The sequence below is a fragment of the Thermobia domestica genome, chromosome 3 (assembly GCF_964235325.1).
Source record: "Thermobia domestica chromosome 3, izTheDome1.hap1.1, whole genome shotgun sequence".
In the NCBI taxonomy this organism is placed as follows: domain Eukaryota; kingdom Metazoa; phylum Arthropoda; class Insecta; order Zygentoma; family Lepismatidae; genus Thermobia; species Thermobia domestica.
The window spans coordinates 7,809,161-7,828,919 of NC_137456.1; the positions used below are offsets into that span (position 1 = coordinate 7,809,161).

Consider the following 19,759-nt stretch of genomic DNA (forward strand, 5'->3'; position numbering starts at 1 on the left):
AAATACTGACGATCCTTCTATTTTTTTTGTGATTTCTTTGTTAAGTGACAGTTCCAATGTACTTTTCTAACAAAACTAAAGTAAAGAAAAATTTAGTTTTTGCCCTTAATGTTTTATTAAGTTCAACAAATGTGAGTCGAATTGTAAAGTAAGTATTATATAAGTATTACAATAAAATATCTCTAATAAGGATATCTGTAAGACAAGTTTTCAAAAAAAAAAAAAAAAAAAGCAAGCGATATATGGCAGATGTTGTTCATACGGTTTTCTCTCTAAGGAATACAAAATAATTTCTAAACTTTTATCGTAAGAAAGCTAAAACATATTTAGAAGTCTTGGTCTATCTCATAAAATTTCTCATCATTTTCAAAGATTTCTACTTGAAATCATACTAACATACGAAAATACCACAGTTTTACAATATATGAAATACAGTATAAACATTTTAAAAGAAAAAAACTACTAATAATGAATCTAATCTAAACAATATGCTAAGGATCCGTAGGTTCAATTTGCAATCATTTCTGAATATATAAAGACTAGTTGAACATATAGATTACGTAACAACATAGACGTGTTCAGTTGAACTGGACAGAATGTTATCAAAGAAATACGCACGCATGAGATCATACATTAGTATTCATAGGTTGATCCAAAATGTGTATGATTATGCCAAATTTTTTTACATTTTTCATGCCCTTTGACTTCCTTTAGGAAATATCGATGGCATAAAATATTATCATAAAATTCTACGCAGGGGCGGATCCAGGACCGACTTCTGGGGGGGGCGTGGGTCGTCATACTGCTACTTTTAAGGACTCCAAACTTTGGGATGGGTTTTATTTATGTGTATAAAATAACAAAGTTTCCTCTTCTGGGGAAGGGGGCAATCGCTCCGATCGCCCCCTGGATCCGCCCCTGATTCTACGCATGATACGTCTTTTATATTGTACAAAACCAGTAGTAATAATTTGACAGTTTTTGCGTTCATCTTGTTTCTGTCATCTGTCCATTCGCGATTGAGATTGACACAGAAATGTAGCGGTTTACGTTGAATATAACAACACTTTATCAACAAAGTCGTCTTAGATTTTTCTCCAATCCAATAAAGCGGGTGATTTTTCGTGATTAAGAGATGATTAAGCGGGTGACGAATATAAGACCTGAAAATCTGGTGGTATCCGCTAAAATTTGGTAATGTGGCAACCCAAACGTTGGCGGTATTGTTTTGAAACACTCTATATAAAATAATGCACCACGTTATTCTAAATTGATGCAAAACTCTTACGTTTTTAAAACCTACATTATTTGTCCAGGAAGCAATCTGTCTTCACCAAACGACGCTTCTGGATCCGCTAGTGTGTGAATTCATCATAATGTACAAACCAACTGTATAGAACATATGCTACACTGTATATTCACTGTCGAGGAAATAGATTTATTCCGTTTTTCACCTTCATTAAACTTAGTGATGATTTAAAGGTTTCCCCCGCGTAGTCTTATCATACGTCCTAGATTCAAGCCCAATCCGGAAAATTGTCTGGGATTAACTAATGCCCGAAATTTTAGGGAAAATGGAAGACTGAGAAATTTCGCTGTGTTTGGTCAAGTGCTTGGCTTGCAATTCTGTCTTGTGCTGATATTTATGAAAAAATCAATAACGATAAGGTGTTCTTCGCAAGAATACTTTACTCAGGAAAATAATTAAGACAATAATATAAAAAATATATTTTAAGTATAGAAAATGAGCATAAGCATTTTAGGAAGTTAAGATTAGACTTTTCTTAACTTCTCAATAAACACACACACCATTCTTAAAAATATTCAGAAATTATGGTAATCCTACCCCGGGAGATTTTGAATACATGGAGGGTGAAAGTAGCAAAGATACTGGTAAACCACGTTGAACATGATCAGAGATATGTTTGTGGGGGAATATTCCTCCTGAACAACCCCCTGAAATCACCACTGATTTGACTAACATTTATTTTACTGAAAGGCTAAAGGGGGGTTTGCGCCCAAAGCATCATTATATCTGATTGCGGCAATGTGTGAACTAGTGTCCATTAAGAGAAAGCAAACACGATAGAAGATAAGATAACATATTTGGCTTAAAAATAAAATTTTGCTATAACATTTTAGCAACACCGTACGTGATTAATATGGTTGAGGTGTTGGACGTATACTATAACGTATGAAGAGCAAATTACCCTATTTGTACGTTTAAGACCGTATCTCTGCCAACACTAATACACTAGCTGTTAGCAAATAACAAACAAGAGATAAAATTCAGGAAAAAATGAACGCTTTGTGTGTGGGGGGGAGGGGACGAAAAAGCAATCTCTTTCTGCACGCTTTCCTTTCTCTTGACAAATACAACTTTGCAATATCTTACCAGATGAAAAAAGTTGTTTGATTAGTTTGGCTGCAAGAAGGAATCATTGGAGAGGTGAAGGAACCGAACTGTCCATCACTACTTTTGATAATACCCGAAACTTCGATAAGACTCGAAATGTCGATAATACCCGAAACTTCGATAATACTCGAAATTCCGATAATACCCGAAACTTCGATAGTACTCGAAATTCCGATAATACCCGAAACTTCGATAATACTCGAAATTTCGATAATACCCGAAACTTCGATAATACCCGAAACTTCGGTAATACTCGAAATTTCGATAATACAAGAAACTTCGATAATACTCGAAATTACGATAATACCCGAAGCTTCGATAATTTCAAATACTCGAAAGGTTTCGAGTAACCGATGACAACTCGATAAATTTTCAGTCCCGAAGTTCGATAGGTCCTCAGCCTTATTGAACACCCCTAGGAACAAGGATATGCGTTATCGTCGTTGTTATTCAGCTTTGTTCCGGAGTACGCTATAAGAAAAATCAAAGATAGGAACCAGGGCCCAGAGTTAAATGGTATTCACCAGGTTATGGTGTATGCTGATGATGTAAATCTGATAGAACGATCGAAAGAAATGCAGAGGCTTTATTAAACGCTTGCAGAGACATGAGTAAATGCAGAGAAATCTAAAGACAAGGAAGTTACGGCAAATAATGAATGCGTTAAAATATCAATTAATACTTTCGACACAGTGGATACTTTCAAATATCTTGGTCAGTATTACCAGACCAAAATCATACCCACAAAGAAATTAAATGTCGACTAAAATCAGGAAATTCTTGTTATTATTCAGTTCAAAATATTTTGTCGTCGCGAATTCTGTCAAGGAATTTAAAGCTTAAAATATATAAAATGATAATCATGCCTGTTGTGCTTTATGGTTGTGAAACATGGTCGCTTACGCTGAGGGAAGAACGCAGACTGAAATTATTTGAGAACAAGATCCTGGGACGAATATTTGGACCCAAGAGGAACGGGAATGGGGAATGGCGGAAACTTCATAAGGAGGAACTACATAATTTATACGGTTTACCAAACATCGTTAGAGTCATCAAGTCTAGGAGGCTCAGGTGAGCAGGTCATGTAGCCAGAATGGAAGAAAGTAGGAACGCTTTCAAAGTTTTAACTGGAAATCTAATCGGGAAACGTCCATTAGGAAAACCTAGGCCCAGATGGGAGGACAATATTAAGTTGGATCTAGCAGAAATAGGAATACAGAGTAGAAACTGGATTGAATTGGATAAGGACAGAAGTCAATGGAGAGCTTTTGAGGCCACAGAGAAAGAGAGAGAGAGAATACATTTAAGTTAAGCACAACTGCACAACAAACATGAGTGAGTGGTTAGGTTTCTCGCTTCTATCGTGAAGTCCGGGACTCAACCCCAAATTCGACCATTATGACAAAAAGTTTTTCTTAATTCCATCTGTGAATGTAGAGGTAGTGCGTGTACTGTGAATCCTGGCCGACTTACTTTCTAATCGTTTTTAAATCTTTGTTATTATTAATTACCAGAAGTGATGGGTTTGCGAAGAGGGTTAGGGTGGGGATGTCTTTCGGATTGAAGCCTCTACCCCGAAATTAGGGAATTTCTAAAACAAACTAAATATTAGTTTTGCCTTTACTCATAAACTTCAAGCTGTCCTCAAATAAAAAATTAGGAATTTTTAGAAAAAACTAAGCATTAATAAGAAAAGCCCCTCCCAAAATACTTTCCTAAATCCGCCACTGATTATCAGTATAACATGGTCTTCAAGGTTGTATCTGGAAGATTATAGCTCAAAATACAAACGAAACGAAATATTTGTTATGCTTGTACTCATAAACTTAAGCTCCTCTTAAATAAAAGTTATCAATTTTTACAAAAAACAAACATTATTCAGAAAAACCCCTCCCAAATATTTTTCTAAATCCGATTGTGATTATTTCTATCAAATGGTATTCAAGGTCGTGTCCGGAAGATTATTGTTAAATCATTGCACAGGTACAGTATAACGGAAATGTGGAAGTACGTCGTGACAGACATATTGAAAAACGTACGCTCTGATGAATATATTGAAAAACATAAGTTTAATTATGTTCTAGAAGCTAGAGTACTAAGCTCTAAGAAGTGAAACATGGATGAGTAAAATGAAATGATCTAGGTAATTAAAAATGTCGATAATTCAGAAGTTAAAATAAAGTTAAATAGCTTCTAAAATTGCCCTCAAATACTACGTACTTTATGTTTACTTTAATTCATAAACCATGAGCTCCTTCCATCATGATGGTGAATTCCAGAGCGAAATACGGCATTCAGGTCATGGAATCTTATTTAACTTTAGAGTATACTATAAGAAAGCTATTTAAACAGGAAAATCATGAAAATAAAAAACAAAGCAAAATTTCCAAAATTCTCGTTTTTTTTCCCAAAAACGCCGGCTTTTTATGTGCAAAAAACCATCGATTCAAAAAAGTCGGCTTTTTTGCATCTCTATTCAAGAGTAATTAAGTTTTATTTATTTTTATATACCTCCCCTTCCTACCTCCTTCCCTACGTTCTATCGTCAAAATGTATAGATAAATACCATCCCAGGCCATTCTTTTTACATATATATTTGCATCTCCCTCCCCATTCCCCATGTTGCACCATCAAAGTTAAACGACAAAAAATATTTCAAACCCAAACGTCATCTATGTTGAAAATTTGATCGAGATCGGTTGGGTTGTTCAAGAGTTATTAAGTTTTATTTATTTTTATAAATCTGTCCCCTCCCCTCCCCCAACCTACGGTCTACCGTCAAAGTGATATAAAAACGACCCAGGTCCGAACTTAATCCATATTGAAAATTTGATTAAAATCGGTCCTGCGCTTAAAGCGTGATGAAGTCACAAAGACGGTCACTTTTATTTTTATTATTTTTACATGTATCTCCCCCTCCCCCTCCCATAGGTTGCACCGTAAAAGTGAAATAACGAAAACATCCCAAGCCCGAACCTTATCTATGTTGAAAGTTTGATCAAGATGGGACTATTGGTTCAAGAGTTATTAAGTTTTATTCATTTGCATATATTTCCCCTTATTCCCTCCCCCACCCCTAAGCTCTACTGTCAAAATGAAATGTCAAAGAACGTCAAAGAACGTCACAAGTTTAAACTTCATATATGTTAAAAATTTGATCGAGATCGGTCAAGTGGTTCAAGACTGAAGTCACATAGAGGGTCACATTCATTTTTATTTTTTTACATATATATTTGCATCTCCCTCCCCCTTCCCTTAGTTGCACCACCAAAGTTAAATGACAAAAAAAAATATCCCAAGCCGAAGCGCCATCTATGTTGAAAATTTGATTGAGATCGATCAGGTGGTTCAGAAATAATTAATTCACGAACCTAGTCACTTTTATTTTTATATTTATTAATTTTTGTGTATCTCCCCCTCCCCTATCTTGTTCCCTCAAAGTTAAATGATAAAAATCATCCCAGTCCTGAACCTCATCTACATTGAAAATTTGATTAAGATCGGTCAGGTAATTCAAGAGTTATTAAGTTTTATTTATTCTTTTCAATGTCCTTCTCCTCCTCCATCCTTACGTTGTAAGGTCAAAGTAAATAGCTAAAAGCACTTCCAGGCCAGAACCGCATCTACGTTGAAAATTTGATTGAGATCGGTAGGATGGTTCAAGAGATTAAGAGTCACAAACATAATTACTTCCAATTTTATAATACAGATATCTTCTACGTAATCCAGACTTGTTCATCAAACCTCGTGTATGCAGTTTCTCAAAATTGGTCTATGGAATTGATCATACTTGTGTTTGGAATGCTAAATTACAAACTTTCGCCCACGCAGGTAACAAGAACATAAGATCAAAAAGAAAACAAAGTAAGTTTTGACATCAGAACTATTTTTGGTCTCTTTACATTACTCAGTTGGTAGACAGACAGGGCTTTTCTCTTTTGTTCTTCTTTAAAATTAAAAACTGGATTCAAATTCTGGTATTACAAGCCACTAGAGGACCAAGACGAAAGAGCTGGCTTTTTGGCAGGGATAATTTCCGATGCACGCTCACGTATAAGTTCCCCCCAGAGGCATTTCTCCAATCATCCTCAACCTGGAATATCACTATTTTAGCAACAGTACTCTCACCCTCTTTCCCGTTTAATCAAAGTTCCACTGGAAGAATCTTCTGGAACCAACACTGATAATTATTATGGGCAAAACGACTACTATAAATAATTATGGGCAGAATGACTACTGAAAAGAATTATGGGCAGAATAACTACTGTCAATAATTATGGGCAGAATTACTATCAACTATTATGGGCAAAATTACTACTATTAATTATTATGGGAAGAATAACTACTATCAATTATTATAGCTAGGACAACTACTATCAGTTATTATGGGCAGAATGACTGCTATGAATAATTATGGGCAGAATTACTACTATCAATTTTTATGGGCAGAATGACTACTATGAATTATTATGGGCAGGGTAATTACTAGCAATTATTATGTTCAGAATGACTACTATCAATAATTATGAACAGAATGACTACTATCAATAATTATGAGCAGAATTACTAATATCAATTATTATGGGCAGAGTGACTACTATCAATTATTATGGGCAGAATGACTACTATGAATTGTTATAGACGGAATGACTACTATCAATTATTGTGGGCAGAATGACTACTATCATTTATTATGGGCGGAATTACTATCATTCAATATGGTTGAAAATGAACATGGATTTTAGTGCCATACACAATTGTTTTCTGGAAAACTATACATCAGCATTTATCCTCAACCTCATGAGTTTTTTTCCTTTTTTCACTTCAATGTGATCTGACAATTAATACATATCTTATATATGAATAACATCACAGTTAATCAAAAATAAAGGTTCAAAATTGAATCATAATTTGAGGATGTACGGTATATATATATATATATAGGAACGGATTTATTGGGTGCTTCCCTCTTCGTTGTAAATATACAGTGCCTGAAGTGAGAAGCTAGCAGTGAGTTTTGCAAAATCAGTCAATTTTCTAAAGGTTGGGGGAAAAGAATTCATCGAGAGCAGATACTTAGTATTTCCAAAGGAATTTCTCATTCACATCACCGACGCCTAAAGGCATTTAAAAAACTTGAATTTAATTCAAATGTACTGGTAGTTATTGGTTCACCCCCCTCAGAGAATCCTGGATCAGGCTTTATATATAGTTAATAGTAATAGTAATATATATAGTTATATATAGTTAATTATACTATGTACTTTCATCTTGTTATAATCATAATGAAAACCTTCATGAGAGTATGTTAAAGTATCATTGTGTTTAAATAAGTAGCGTAATTATAGTACAACAGCAATGTTTAGTTGTTTTTTTTAAAAAAAAGAACAAAGTCTTTTCCACTATTTCTCAAAAGTTACTCATGAGGATTTACATATACTTTTGTCATTTTGTTCAGGTCGATGCCATCTATCGATTTATATGTAACTAATCCTTAAAAATTTTTCTCCTTAAACCGTAAAAATATAATTGTGTTTCTCCGTGTTGTCTAAAACAGTGGCAATGTGCAATTAGTACTTGCCTTATTTTTTTCTTTCTGGAGAAGAAAAGATTCCATTTAAATTAAAATGCCTAATTCGGTTTTTGAGGAGACAATAAACAAAGCAAAGGTAGAATTTACATAGTCATCAGGTAGTATTTTGCCTGTAATAAAGACAGTAGTCATTCTGCTCATAATATTTGATAGTATTCATTCTGCCTAAGGAATCCTTTGTGACAACGCAGTTAGCTACGCGCCTTTGATATTAGACATCCGAGTTCGATTCCCATTGGGAGCTCATGTGGTTCGGATTCCACGTTAATCAGTAGGTCTTATCTCATAAAGTATCACTGCTAAAAGGATCGTTAAACTCAAAATCAACTTAACTCATTCTGCCTATAATTATTGGTAGTACTTACTCTGCCCATAATAATTGATAGTACTTAAACCAGTAACAAACGGATTTTCTTGAATGATCATGTCTTCTCTATGATATCGGATTCATTAAAATTAACACATTACCAAGCATAGAAATACAATGCAATATATTAGTTACATGTATATACATCATATCGTTACTGCACGACATATAACAATTAGTATCAAGTTGGCCCCACCTCTTTTGGATGGAAAAATAAATAATGACATTCGTTTGTGCTACGTTAGTGCTGGTTAACGCCAAATTCGAGCGTTAGTGCTATTGAAATAACACCGGTATAACGAAATTAATTAGCGTCAAGTTGGCCTCACTGTTTTTGATAGAATTGATTTTGTAATACCAACCGTTTGTGCTACGTTAGTGCTGGTTAGTGCCCAAGTTTGAGGGTTAGTGCTGTTCAAATAACGCCTGTATAAATAAATTAATTAGCGTCAAGTTGGCAAACTCTTTTACCAATTCTGATATAATTGATTTTGTAATACCAACTGTTTGTGCTATATTAGTGCTTGGTCGTGCCTCAACTTGTCCGTTAGTGGTGTTGAAATTACATGTCCGTGAATTTGGCGCCTCTACTTAACGCATTATCGATAAAAGAGTGCCAATCATTGTTGCATCGTTAGTGCTTCTCAGTGTACCAACCCTAACGTTAGAGCTTCATTAGTGTACATGCTACAAGTGAAAAACCTGTCAGGTTCCAAATTGACGCTGGTCCCCACTTTGAGAACTAACGAAATAATTAGTGTCATTCGTTAGTGGATAGTTAGCGCTTCTTAGTTCACCAAACGCTAACGTTAGTGTTTCATTAGTGTAGGCTGTAGAACCAAAGCAATGGTGCATGCTGGTCTCCCCACCTATGCAGTAGTGAAAAAATTGTGCCACTCATTTCTGCATCGTTAGAGCTTTCAGAAAATTCTCTATTTTCGTTAACGCTTTACTATTAATGTAGATATAGCCAATTATGTCACGAAACTTCCGTAAGAAATGCATAGGTAATTTTTATTGTGTGAAATTACCGAAAAATTGAAATGCACTTATGACCTCTTCTAGTGCAATCGTTAGTGCATCGTTAGTGCTTCTTTGTACACCAACCCCTAACGTTTGTTTTTCGCTGACCGAAGGATCGATGACCGAAGGACATTCTTTACTCCTGCAAGTGCACTAAGTGATCTTTCAGCCTCCGCCACAGACACCGTTTAGAGTACAAAAAATACCAAGAGCAACTGTTGACTACCGTTGTTATTCAAGAATTGTATTGAGCAACTGAAATGGTGTCAGAGCAACATTGAAGTTGGCAGATTGAATCGTTTGTAGATGAACCATTTTATTAATGATATCATCTGATACATCATCACTGTATAGTTCTAACCACGTTCTTACTTCTCCCTCAAGTTTATCATTGCTCAACGTTGGATACTTCCACAAGAAATCGAATTTTGTGTTTAGATTATGTACTGTCAAATGGTGGCATTTAAGGTTGATTCTAACACAATTCAGAATAATAAAAAAAACACTGAAAATTTCTTCGGGGTTCTTTCATTCTTGTTCTGCTAAACGTTTCTTGATTATGCGATTTTCTGGAAAATCTAAGTTATTCCTAGATTTCTGCTCACAAGTTTACATTCTTGCAAAATGTTTTCCCATTTACTGCGTAGTAGTATTAGATCTTCTATCAAACTTGTGATATGTCAACTTCGACATCCAAAGTAATTCCTCTTGCTTGCAAGACAACGTTACTGTAGTTGATAGTTGTCAGGATTTTAAACAATATTGATGACATAAGTATACATTCAAACGTGTTTAGGTAACTTTCAATCCCATTTATGCCATATAGAGTCCCCGGCTCCCCCACTTCATCGTCGGGCCTGGCTGCATTATTTAATATCTCTCTAGAAGGGATAGTGAAAAAGACCCTACAAATGAAGACGGCATTTCAGTAGGAGGTAGAATGATTAGATGTATTGGATTTGCAGACGATATGGCGCTTGTGGCAGAATCTGAAGCGAAAATAAACAAGATGTTAGAAAACTTTAGACAGGCCTGTGAAGAATATGGGTGAAAATAAATGTTAGAAGGACAAAAGCCATGGTGATTGGAACGAAGGAGTCTGTGTCAAATGTAGAAGTAGAAGGGTTCAAAATAGAACATGTGACCAGTTTTCGACACCTGACTAGTATTATTAGCAATGATATGAAATGTGAACTTGAAATAAAGGCAAGGATAGGAATTTCGAAAGAAGCCTTTAGGATGATTAAAATACTTTTTTGTTGGACCTTGAATAAAGAGTTGAGAAAAAGACTCATAAAATGCTTCGTGTGAAGCATTCTACTGTACAGCACACAAGCATGGACAATGCACAGAAATGATGAGAAACAACTGGAAGCTTTCGAAATGTGAGTGTGGAGAAGAATGGAGGGAGTTTGCTGGGTAGAACGGAAAACGAGTAATTGTTTGTTAGAAATAGTGAAGGAAAAGAACACTTTTAAATATTATTAAGAAGAGGAAGAGAAACTGGTTGAAACATTGGCTAAAAAGGAACTGTATCATGAGAGATGTACTAGAGGGCATGGTTGCAGTAACAAGACGAAGGGGACAGAGGAGACTACAATTAATGGACGATATCAAAACATAAAAATCGTACATGAAGACGGAGAGGTTAGCGGAAGACTGTGGAAGAGGAAAGCTTGTCAGTTGAAGCATATGGCAGAATGCCTATGATGATGATAATGATGAATCAATGTTCAGCACACACATGTTCTTCATTTTAAAGAAAATGAATGACTAATGTGTAAATGGTTATTATTAACGCCCGGATTCATATGTAAAAACATATTTCTTTTCCAACCACTTACAAGCCCAAAACAATGTTTATTATACCAATTAAGAGTGCAAGTGTAAATTACAACTTTTAAAGTGTAAATTACAATCAAATAAAAACACATATTTCCAGAAAAAAGTATTGAAAATAAATATTTTTGACATTTTAAAATAAATACATATTTTTAATAATTTTCCGTTATTTTGTTCTAAATTTCACAACGAATTGTTTTTTTTTTTTTGTTTGTCTCGAAAGAAATTAACATTAAGAAAAGATTAGGGTACATAATAACATGCTGAAATATCCCTATAGGCTTATATGATAAACAATTCCGAGCTCCAGAATTTTCTTAACAAATACGAACTTAATTCCTCCAAATGACTCAATATTTCCGAAAAACTATTTACTCAAGTGCTATGAAGAAACATTAATACATATTAGGACCGTATGTGAAAATGGAAAAAATTGGGTGAGCACTGTTGCAACTAGTGATTCTGTTAGTGTTAGAAAAGTGGGAAATGTTATAGCATGTCTACTGAAAAATGATGAAATAATTTCCAAACATTTGTTGCTAGCTTGTACAGACTTTCAGTTATGAATCATATGACAATTCCCAGTCTGTTCAATGAATCCTCGCACATTTTGTGGCCAAATTGTGTGAAATATGACAAGGTTTTGCTTTTTGTAACTGATGGTGCTCCTTATATGAGGAAAGCTTGTCAAGTTTTTTTTCTGTATGCTACCCTAAAATGGTTCACCTGACATGTGTTGTGCACGACCTACATCGATTGTGTGAAAAAATTCTAACCTTTTATCCTAAAGTAGGCAAGTTAGTGTCAAGTGGGGAAAAATATTGTAAAATCAAAAACTAAAATTCAACTCTTCAAACAAACTAATTCCTATCATTCACTTCCTGCAACATATGTAATAACGCGGTGGGATACCTGGCTTAATGCGGCACTATGTTATGTGGAGATTTTTAAAGCATGTGTATCTGTAGTAACTAAACTAAGCCCAGACAAAGGTTCATCCATTGACATTATTCAAAATGTAGTAAGTAACAGTGGCATGAAATGTGACTGGGCTTTCAATATGCCAATTTCAGTTTCTTGACTTACTCTATAAAGAAAATAGAAACTACAGTAGATTTATTGAGTACTTCGGTTAAAGAAGTACAGACCGTTGAAAGAAAGCTGACTGTTTTTTCTGCTATGCCCTTTGCGAGGTTAACATTATGTGATGTAAAACGTTCCTTTTTCAATATAAGGCATTATTCCGTGACAATAGGCATGGATTTACGATAGATAATTTATACAAGACGTTAATTATTCGCTGTAATACCCATGGAATTTCGACATGTGATGAATAGGAGCTATTGGTGACAACCAGTTTTTATTTATACTTATTTTAGAGCATTTTTCCACACTTTTCCTTGATAGTTTTTGTTAAATATTTTTTTTTTAATTTTTAGAAATATTTCTTTCAATTTTAGTAATAAATATTTTAAAGTTATTTTAGCACATAAAAAACCGGGACCAGGCTATTATGAATAGGTAGAATAAGAATATAAGAAGAAATGTCCACCACAGTCCCATATTACTTGTATCAACAATGGGCCGCTTCAACAGATTATGTGCCATGTTTGTGAGACACCGTGCTCCCTTAATTTGTTAAGTAAATACAGAATCAGTAAATAAAGAATTGCTCCTTATCTTGAATTACATTAAATTCATTGTTTATGTCGTTTTAATTTTAGAAGTTGAATCATTACTTAACTTGTCCAAAGATGTGTTGAACTTATTTTTCCGCGTTTCAGCAAGGAAGACCAATAAAACTTTAAAACCATAATCGTATATCAAACTTATAATATTTACAGTAATTTCGCCATAGCTTACAGGTTATTGTAGCTCAAAACATCCAGGTAGAAATTAATATTACAGAATAAAATAACGAAATAGTATATATAACTCCATAATATATATAACTCCATAATTATCACTGGTGAATTGGTATGACATTAATTTCATAATTATCATTGATAAAAACCTGATGCATTTATACTGCTAAAATGCATTATAAAAAATTGTACGTTAATTTAATGACGAATAGGACAGGAATAGATCTTCATATATAAAGCAACCGAATGAAACTGTAATTGTAGGATATACTGCAAAAAGGTGATGTACTGCGAAGACCATTGCGTGTTTTATAGAGCGTTCGTTTTATATTGACATGCTTCCCGCCTAAAGGATCGATCTGTCCGGAACGCCTTATTGCCATGCCACGGTTAAGTTGAGAGTTACAATATGCTAGGAAACCCAACAACAGACCACACCACTCACAAATAACTGTAACACATTTATTAGCGTTTGAAAACTAAGCACTTGAAATACCCTCCAAATAACAATGAGCTTATTTGACGGGCTGGCTGAAAACTAACGTCACTTACACGACAAAACCAATAAGAGGTCTATTAGACTAAATATTCACGTGAGTGCTACCAGAAATACTTTACAGGTCAGCAATATGCACTGGCGGGAAGTTTGCCAAAATAAAACAAACCTACTCGAATTCAGGTGATACCTCTGCCGTAAAATCAGGTGGTCAAGGAAGAACCTGGGTCTCTTCCGGCTTTTCAGCAGCTCCTAGACTAGGTTGCGCTCCACGGAGTTGTGGAAAAACATTAGGAAGGGTGAAGTTGGAATCGGGGCGCTACTTGATATAACAAAGGATAGATAAATTAAGCTACAAGACCCGGATTCGAACTTTTCTTATGCAGACGGTCTTTACTTGTAAGATAAGTTCCCTTCACCAGTAGATACGATAAGCAGATTATATTTGACCCATTTCAATCCCATTACCGTTCTTTGGAAGAGCTTGATAGAAATGTTCTGGTATCTCAAACGTAGAGCATGGTCATCCAGAGCCGATTACGTGCCGGGTTGAAGAAGCACAGGATAGTAGCTTACAAGATAGTATCTACACCCTCCAACCTTGGATTGATACCATTCCTATGCAAAGGAGGTTTCATTTCTAGAGATGAAGGTCTTAAAGTGTACACTGTTATGAAAGTTTAGTGCCAAAAGTATCCAAAGATAGATCTTGAGTTGAGTTGATTTTGAGTTTAACATCTTCATCAGCGAGGCTATATGAGATGGGATCTACTGATTAACGTGGAATCCAAACCACATGAACTTTCGCGTAATCTAACCGGTTAACCACGAAGAGCTCCGTCAATAGATCATGTGCTGAACAACGTGCTACACATGAAAATAAGTCCCCATGCGTATTTGTCGAGAAAGTCAAGACAAATGAATACTTTGTAGCCGTAAAATTGATTATATTAGTCAACCTGTTAAGATGAAGCTATTACTGAAGTGTACCATCGATAGCTTTTTCGTTATAACACTTACAAGACGAAAGTATTCAGAATTTAATAATGAGTTTCAGCTTTAGAAAAATGAGGATTGATTCTCTAACTTTAATTTCTCTTTACGTACCGTATCGCCTAAAAAAATGCAAGGGTTGTCTAAAAGGTAGCGTTTGAAATAGCAACAGAATGAACAAAACAAATTGTATTATATACACTTGAATGGCACACTCTCAAGATATTTTCCCACATAATCGCCATGCAAAATAACACACTTATCATACCGTGGCACAAGCTTTTCAATTCCGTTGCGGTAGACACCTGCCGCCTGCGATTTCAAACGCTGGCTTACACCAGCATGCCGTTCGGCGTCAGTATCAAAGCGTTGTGTAGCAAGCCATGTCTTCATTGCTGGGAAGAGGGGTTAGTCACTTGGCACAAAATCCAGGATGTGTAGTGGGTGATCGAACACCTGTCATCCAAAACTATCGAAGAGCTCTGTGGTTCGTTTGTCCCAGTGTGGGCGTGACATCAATCGGCCTTCACTCATTATTCCATGTCCGTACACTTTACACAGTTCGCGATGGACTTCAATTACTTTGTGGTTTTCTGCCAACAAAAATCTAATCGCAGAACGCACCTTACAAGAGGTAGTATTTTCTATTGTAGCGCACATACGTCACAGAAAGCACAATAAGAACTTCACGGTTCTCACGCTACTACAGCTGTATACGTACTGACTGTTGGAAAGTTCTGACACAAGATAGTGGCTCTAGCCCCTCCCACTGCCACGATAGGCCAAAACGTCAATTGCTTTTTGGGCAGGTCTCGTAGGTAAAAAGTAACCATTAGGTCACGCTGATTTGTGTAGAATTAGATGTTTAAGGATATATTCTGCTGTGCAAGTTTTTAAAAAAAATCAAAAGAAACGAAATTTATGACGTTAAATATAATTTCGTTCGCGACCAATAATAATTCATGGTTTCTGTTCTGCTGAAGGAAATTAATAATTTGTTTTCTCACAATAGATATAAAAGTAAATTATAGTACAGATACTCAGAGCAGTAACACACAAACTCTTAATATACTAGAAATATATATATGAAGTAATGGGATATCATTGTATTATAGAGTATGAAATATCAATAATAATACATTTTTTATATTTCTCTTTCTCGATACTATCCAGCTGAAGTACTCATATTTCGCATGGGGAGAATAAGGTTTATTCAATATACTGGAAAGTAAATAAGTTAGTGAAACAAATAAATAACGAAGACCAACTTCTTCGATGTTAACCTTCTTAATACCCGGGAAAACTGACTTGTCCCTTTTTGCCTAAGTTGTGAATTAAACGTCATCAGGATTGTCACCAAACAGTTTGATGATCCGGAAGACTACGGAAACCACAGCGATACCGGTCAGATTGGAAGTGTTATTTCCACATGCTACCAGCCGATGGCGAAGGGAGCTAAATTTGGATTTGAACGACGCTGGTTGTATCACTATCCATCTCAATGATTCCGAAAACTATGAATTCGTCACTAATATTGGTAATTTTAGGCACGTTATTTTTCATCTTCCCGCTGACAATAGTGGCTGACGTTAGGCTTCAATGGCTTCAAGAGTCTCACTAGTCACCTCAGAGACCATTAAACTATGAATTTGACACTAATATCTGTCGTCACTGGTACTTATCCTCTCCTTTCATGCATACATCTTGTACCCCGCCAATCCACCATAAGCCGAAAGTCGAAAAAGACTTGTAAAAATACATGACATAAAGAAATAAAAAGAATAATGCATTTTCCCTATCATCAACATCATAGGTATTCTGTCCTTACTGGCAGGTCACTTGCAGCAGCTGAGAAGCTACCATGCTCCACGGTCCTCCGCTAACCTCTTCGTCTTCCACTTATGATCTTTCTGTTTTAAATCATCCATTAATTGTAGTCTCCTTCGACCTCTGCCTCTCTTTCCCGCCACCATACCCTCCATGACGTCCGTCATGATACAATTTCTTCTTAGACAATGTCCCAAACAGTTTCTCTTCTTCTGAACAATATCTAAAAGTGTCCTTTTCTCCCCCACCATTTCTAACACCCACTCATTCGTTTTCCGCTCGACCCAACTAATTCTTTCCATCCTTCTCCACACCCACATTTCGAATGCTTCCAGTCGTCTTTCATCACTTTTACCTAATGTCCACGTCTTCGCCCCATACAGTACAACACTCCATACGAAGCATTTTATGAGTCTTTTTCTCAACTCTCCATTCAAGGTCCCAGAACACAGACTTTTCTTCCTCCTAAAGGCTTCTTTCGCCATTCCTATCCTTTATTTCACGTTCGCACTTCATGTCATTACTAAGAATACTACCCATATATTGAAAACTACCCACTTGTTCTATTTGCTCCTCTCACACTTTTATATCTGACACAGACCTCTTCCTATCAATAGGAGTAAAGTAAATAATTAATGAACGTCTGATTCTATTACCAGTTGACATGTCTTTTCCTTTCCGATCTGGAGCTTAAATTTCATTGTTACTAACAACTTATCGATCCAGGAAATTGTAAATTTAACCTAAATATAGGTAACTTTAGGCTTTATTTTTACCCCCTCATGAGCATAGTAGATAAGTTTGCACTTAAGCAGCGTAGGAAACATTAGTATTCAACTCAGTGATTGCGAAAACTATAGATCCGTCGGGAGATTTCCTGTGGATATATATGGTTAGCTTCCGTAAATTTTCCGTGGGAGACCTGGGTTCTTCATGTGTTTCGGATATTCCGTTAAGCAGTAAGTCCACGTTTCACAGAGCGTTACTGCTGAAAGGGATGCTAAAATGCATCCAACCACCACTAATGTCCCTGGTACCGAGTATTTACCCTTTCCTTTGAAGCATATATTGATCTGCTCCTATGTACACACTAGCCAGAAATTAAGAAAACGTCTTCATATGCGATTACATCTCATATATAAATTGTTAGTTTCATGTTTTACTACTAATACTATTTTGAATGGTAATGTTTGGGTACGGATATACTCGAGAGAAGGGTTTTAACACCTTGAACAAAGTATGATAAAACGAACATACTATTTGTTTATAAACACCTAAAATTATACGATATTGGATCTTGAACTCTCGATCACGAATGTCTGCGTACACAACTGTATATGCATAACCTATTTATATACCCACTGTAAGTTGCGTAAGTACAAAAATCATCATTTAAACTTAATAGTAATAATACTACAGTAAACGCACACTTTTGTAGAAATTTTGGATCTAGTACATTAGGAATAACACTTATTATGTGCACACATTCCCAAAAAATAAAATGTCAATATGATATTTGTCAGATATGATTTAATGATTTATTAAATATACTGGTGTGTCAAAACTGGATCTGTGCAAAGTGCTTGTAAATGAGGCACATACTGATATTTTTATTTGAGAGAGTAGTTTATAGCATGTGAATATAAACAAGATGTAGAGTAAAATGAGATTATGAAGATTTAGGTTATGAAGATATTAGTTTAAGATATGGTTTGAAGAAATACAAAAGGATTGAAATAGTTGTGGATAAATATTGTATAGAATATAGTGTACTGAAAGGTACAGATAAAGAATAAAGGTTCAAGGAAGGATTTAAGTGTATATTTTGTGTGTACTGAACTTTGGGTTTCAACAAAGTTGAGCCAAATCTCCAAAAATTATGCTAGGTGAACTATTTTTAAGTTCATCTTCGCACGTATTTTCACCATTAGCCTCATCCACAGATATCGTATCCAATCTTATGATGTTAGCCAAAGTATTTAATTCGTCCAGCTGTTGTTTATCCGTATTATCGTCCACTTTAATCGCCTCCATAATTGATATCGGTGGCTTTAGAATATGGAACAGTGCCAGATTGACAAACTCGAGCGAAATGGTTTTTGCGATTGCAATTGATGCATTGTTTTCCCCAAGCTGGACAATTTCCTTTCCTATGCTGTCCTCCACAAAACTTACAATGACGTATGATAATAGGTAATGCTTCGGTAGATGAGACTGTAACTTGTCTTTGGTTCATCCTTCTGTGAAATACCTTGTCCTCTTCCTGACGTATAACATTGCAATATGAATTTGATGACGATTTAAACATTAGCAATTGTTTCTCCGTACTGTCCATTGTTTGTGCTATCTCTATTGCTTTTTGGAAAGTGAGATTCTCAGTATTCAATAATTTCCGTCTAATTGCTTCATCACCAATACCAAAAACAAATTGGTCCCTTAAATTATCCTCTAAGCAACATTTATAATCACAGTAAGCTGATTGTTTTTTCAGTTCCAGAACAAAGGAAGGTATAGATTGGCATTGTTTCTGTTTAATGGAATGAAATTTATACCTTTCAGAAATAACATTAACTTTTGCAGCATAATGTTCTTTCATAGCTTTTACAATATCCTGATAAGATCTACTGGAGGGTGATTCAGGCCAACAAATATTGCATAACTCTTCGTATGCTTCTGTTCCCATGACTGTAAACAAAGTGGATATTTTCCTATCGTCAGGTATTTGTGCAGCAATGCACATGTGTTCGAATCTCTCGATATACGATTGAAGTCTATCATTTTGGATATCCAGAGGTGGAAAACTAGGGATTGCCGACATCTTCACAGCTTTAAGCGTAAATTCTTTGATTCGACTGCGCCAAAGTGTCAGATATGATTTAATGATTTATTAAATATACTGGAGTGTCAAAACTGGATCTGTGCTAACTATCTTCCAATGTTTCAAATCCAATAGAACATCTTATCTAACTTGTTATGTCTAAATGCTTTTACACCAACAAACATAAATGCACTGATTACTCTTTATATATTTATTCCACTAAATTCCATATCCCCATGAGAGTATCCAATATAAATCCAGATTCCATTAACTTTTCATGTATCTATTTCCTACTCACAGATTACACTTATCGAAATAACATCAAATATTCCAAAATACCCACATACATTGTACTCTTATTGAAATCCATCTTAATATGATCATTTGTTTACACAGTCTCATCCCTAGCAACTAACATTCCATATCTAGGCATGTGCCAACTTCTATAACCTTTGTTATCCATACTCCATAGCCTCATTCCCAACAATATTCATCATTCATTATAACATTGATGAGTTT

General features: G+C 35.3%; 1 protein-coding gene across 1 annotated transcript; it reads right to left on the reverse strand.

Moving 5' to 3' along the window:
• Positions 1-18,442: 18,442 nt before the first annotated feature.
• LOC145681359 (uncharacterized) lies at positions 18,443-19,240 on the reverse strand. Its single transcript, XM_081753014.1, has one exon. The coding sequence runs from the start codon at positions 19,238-19,240 to the stop codon at positions 18,443-18,445; it is 798 nt and encodes a 265-aa protein (XP_081609140.1).
• Between the last annotated feature and the right edge of the window lie 519 nt (positions 19,241-19,759).

Coding starts and splice junctions, on each gene's coding strand:
- LOC145681359 (XM_081753014.1), bottom strand. CDS start 19,240: ATGTCGGCAATCCCTAGTTTTCCACCTCTGGATATCCAAAATGATAGA.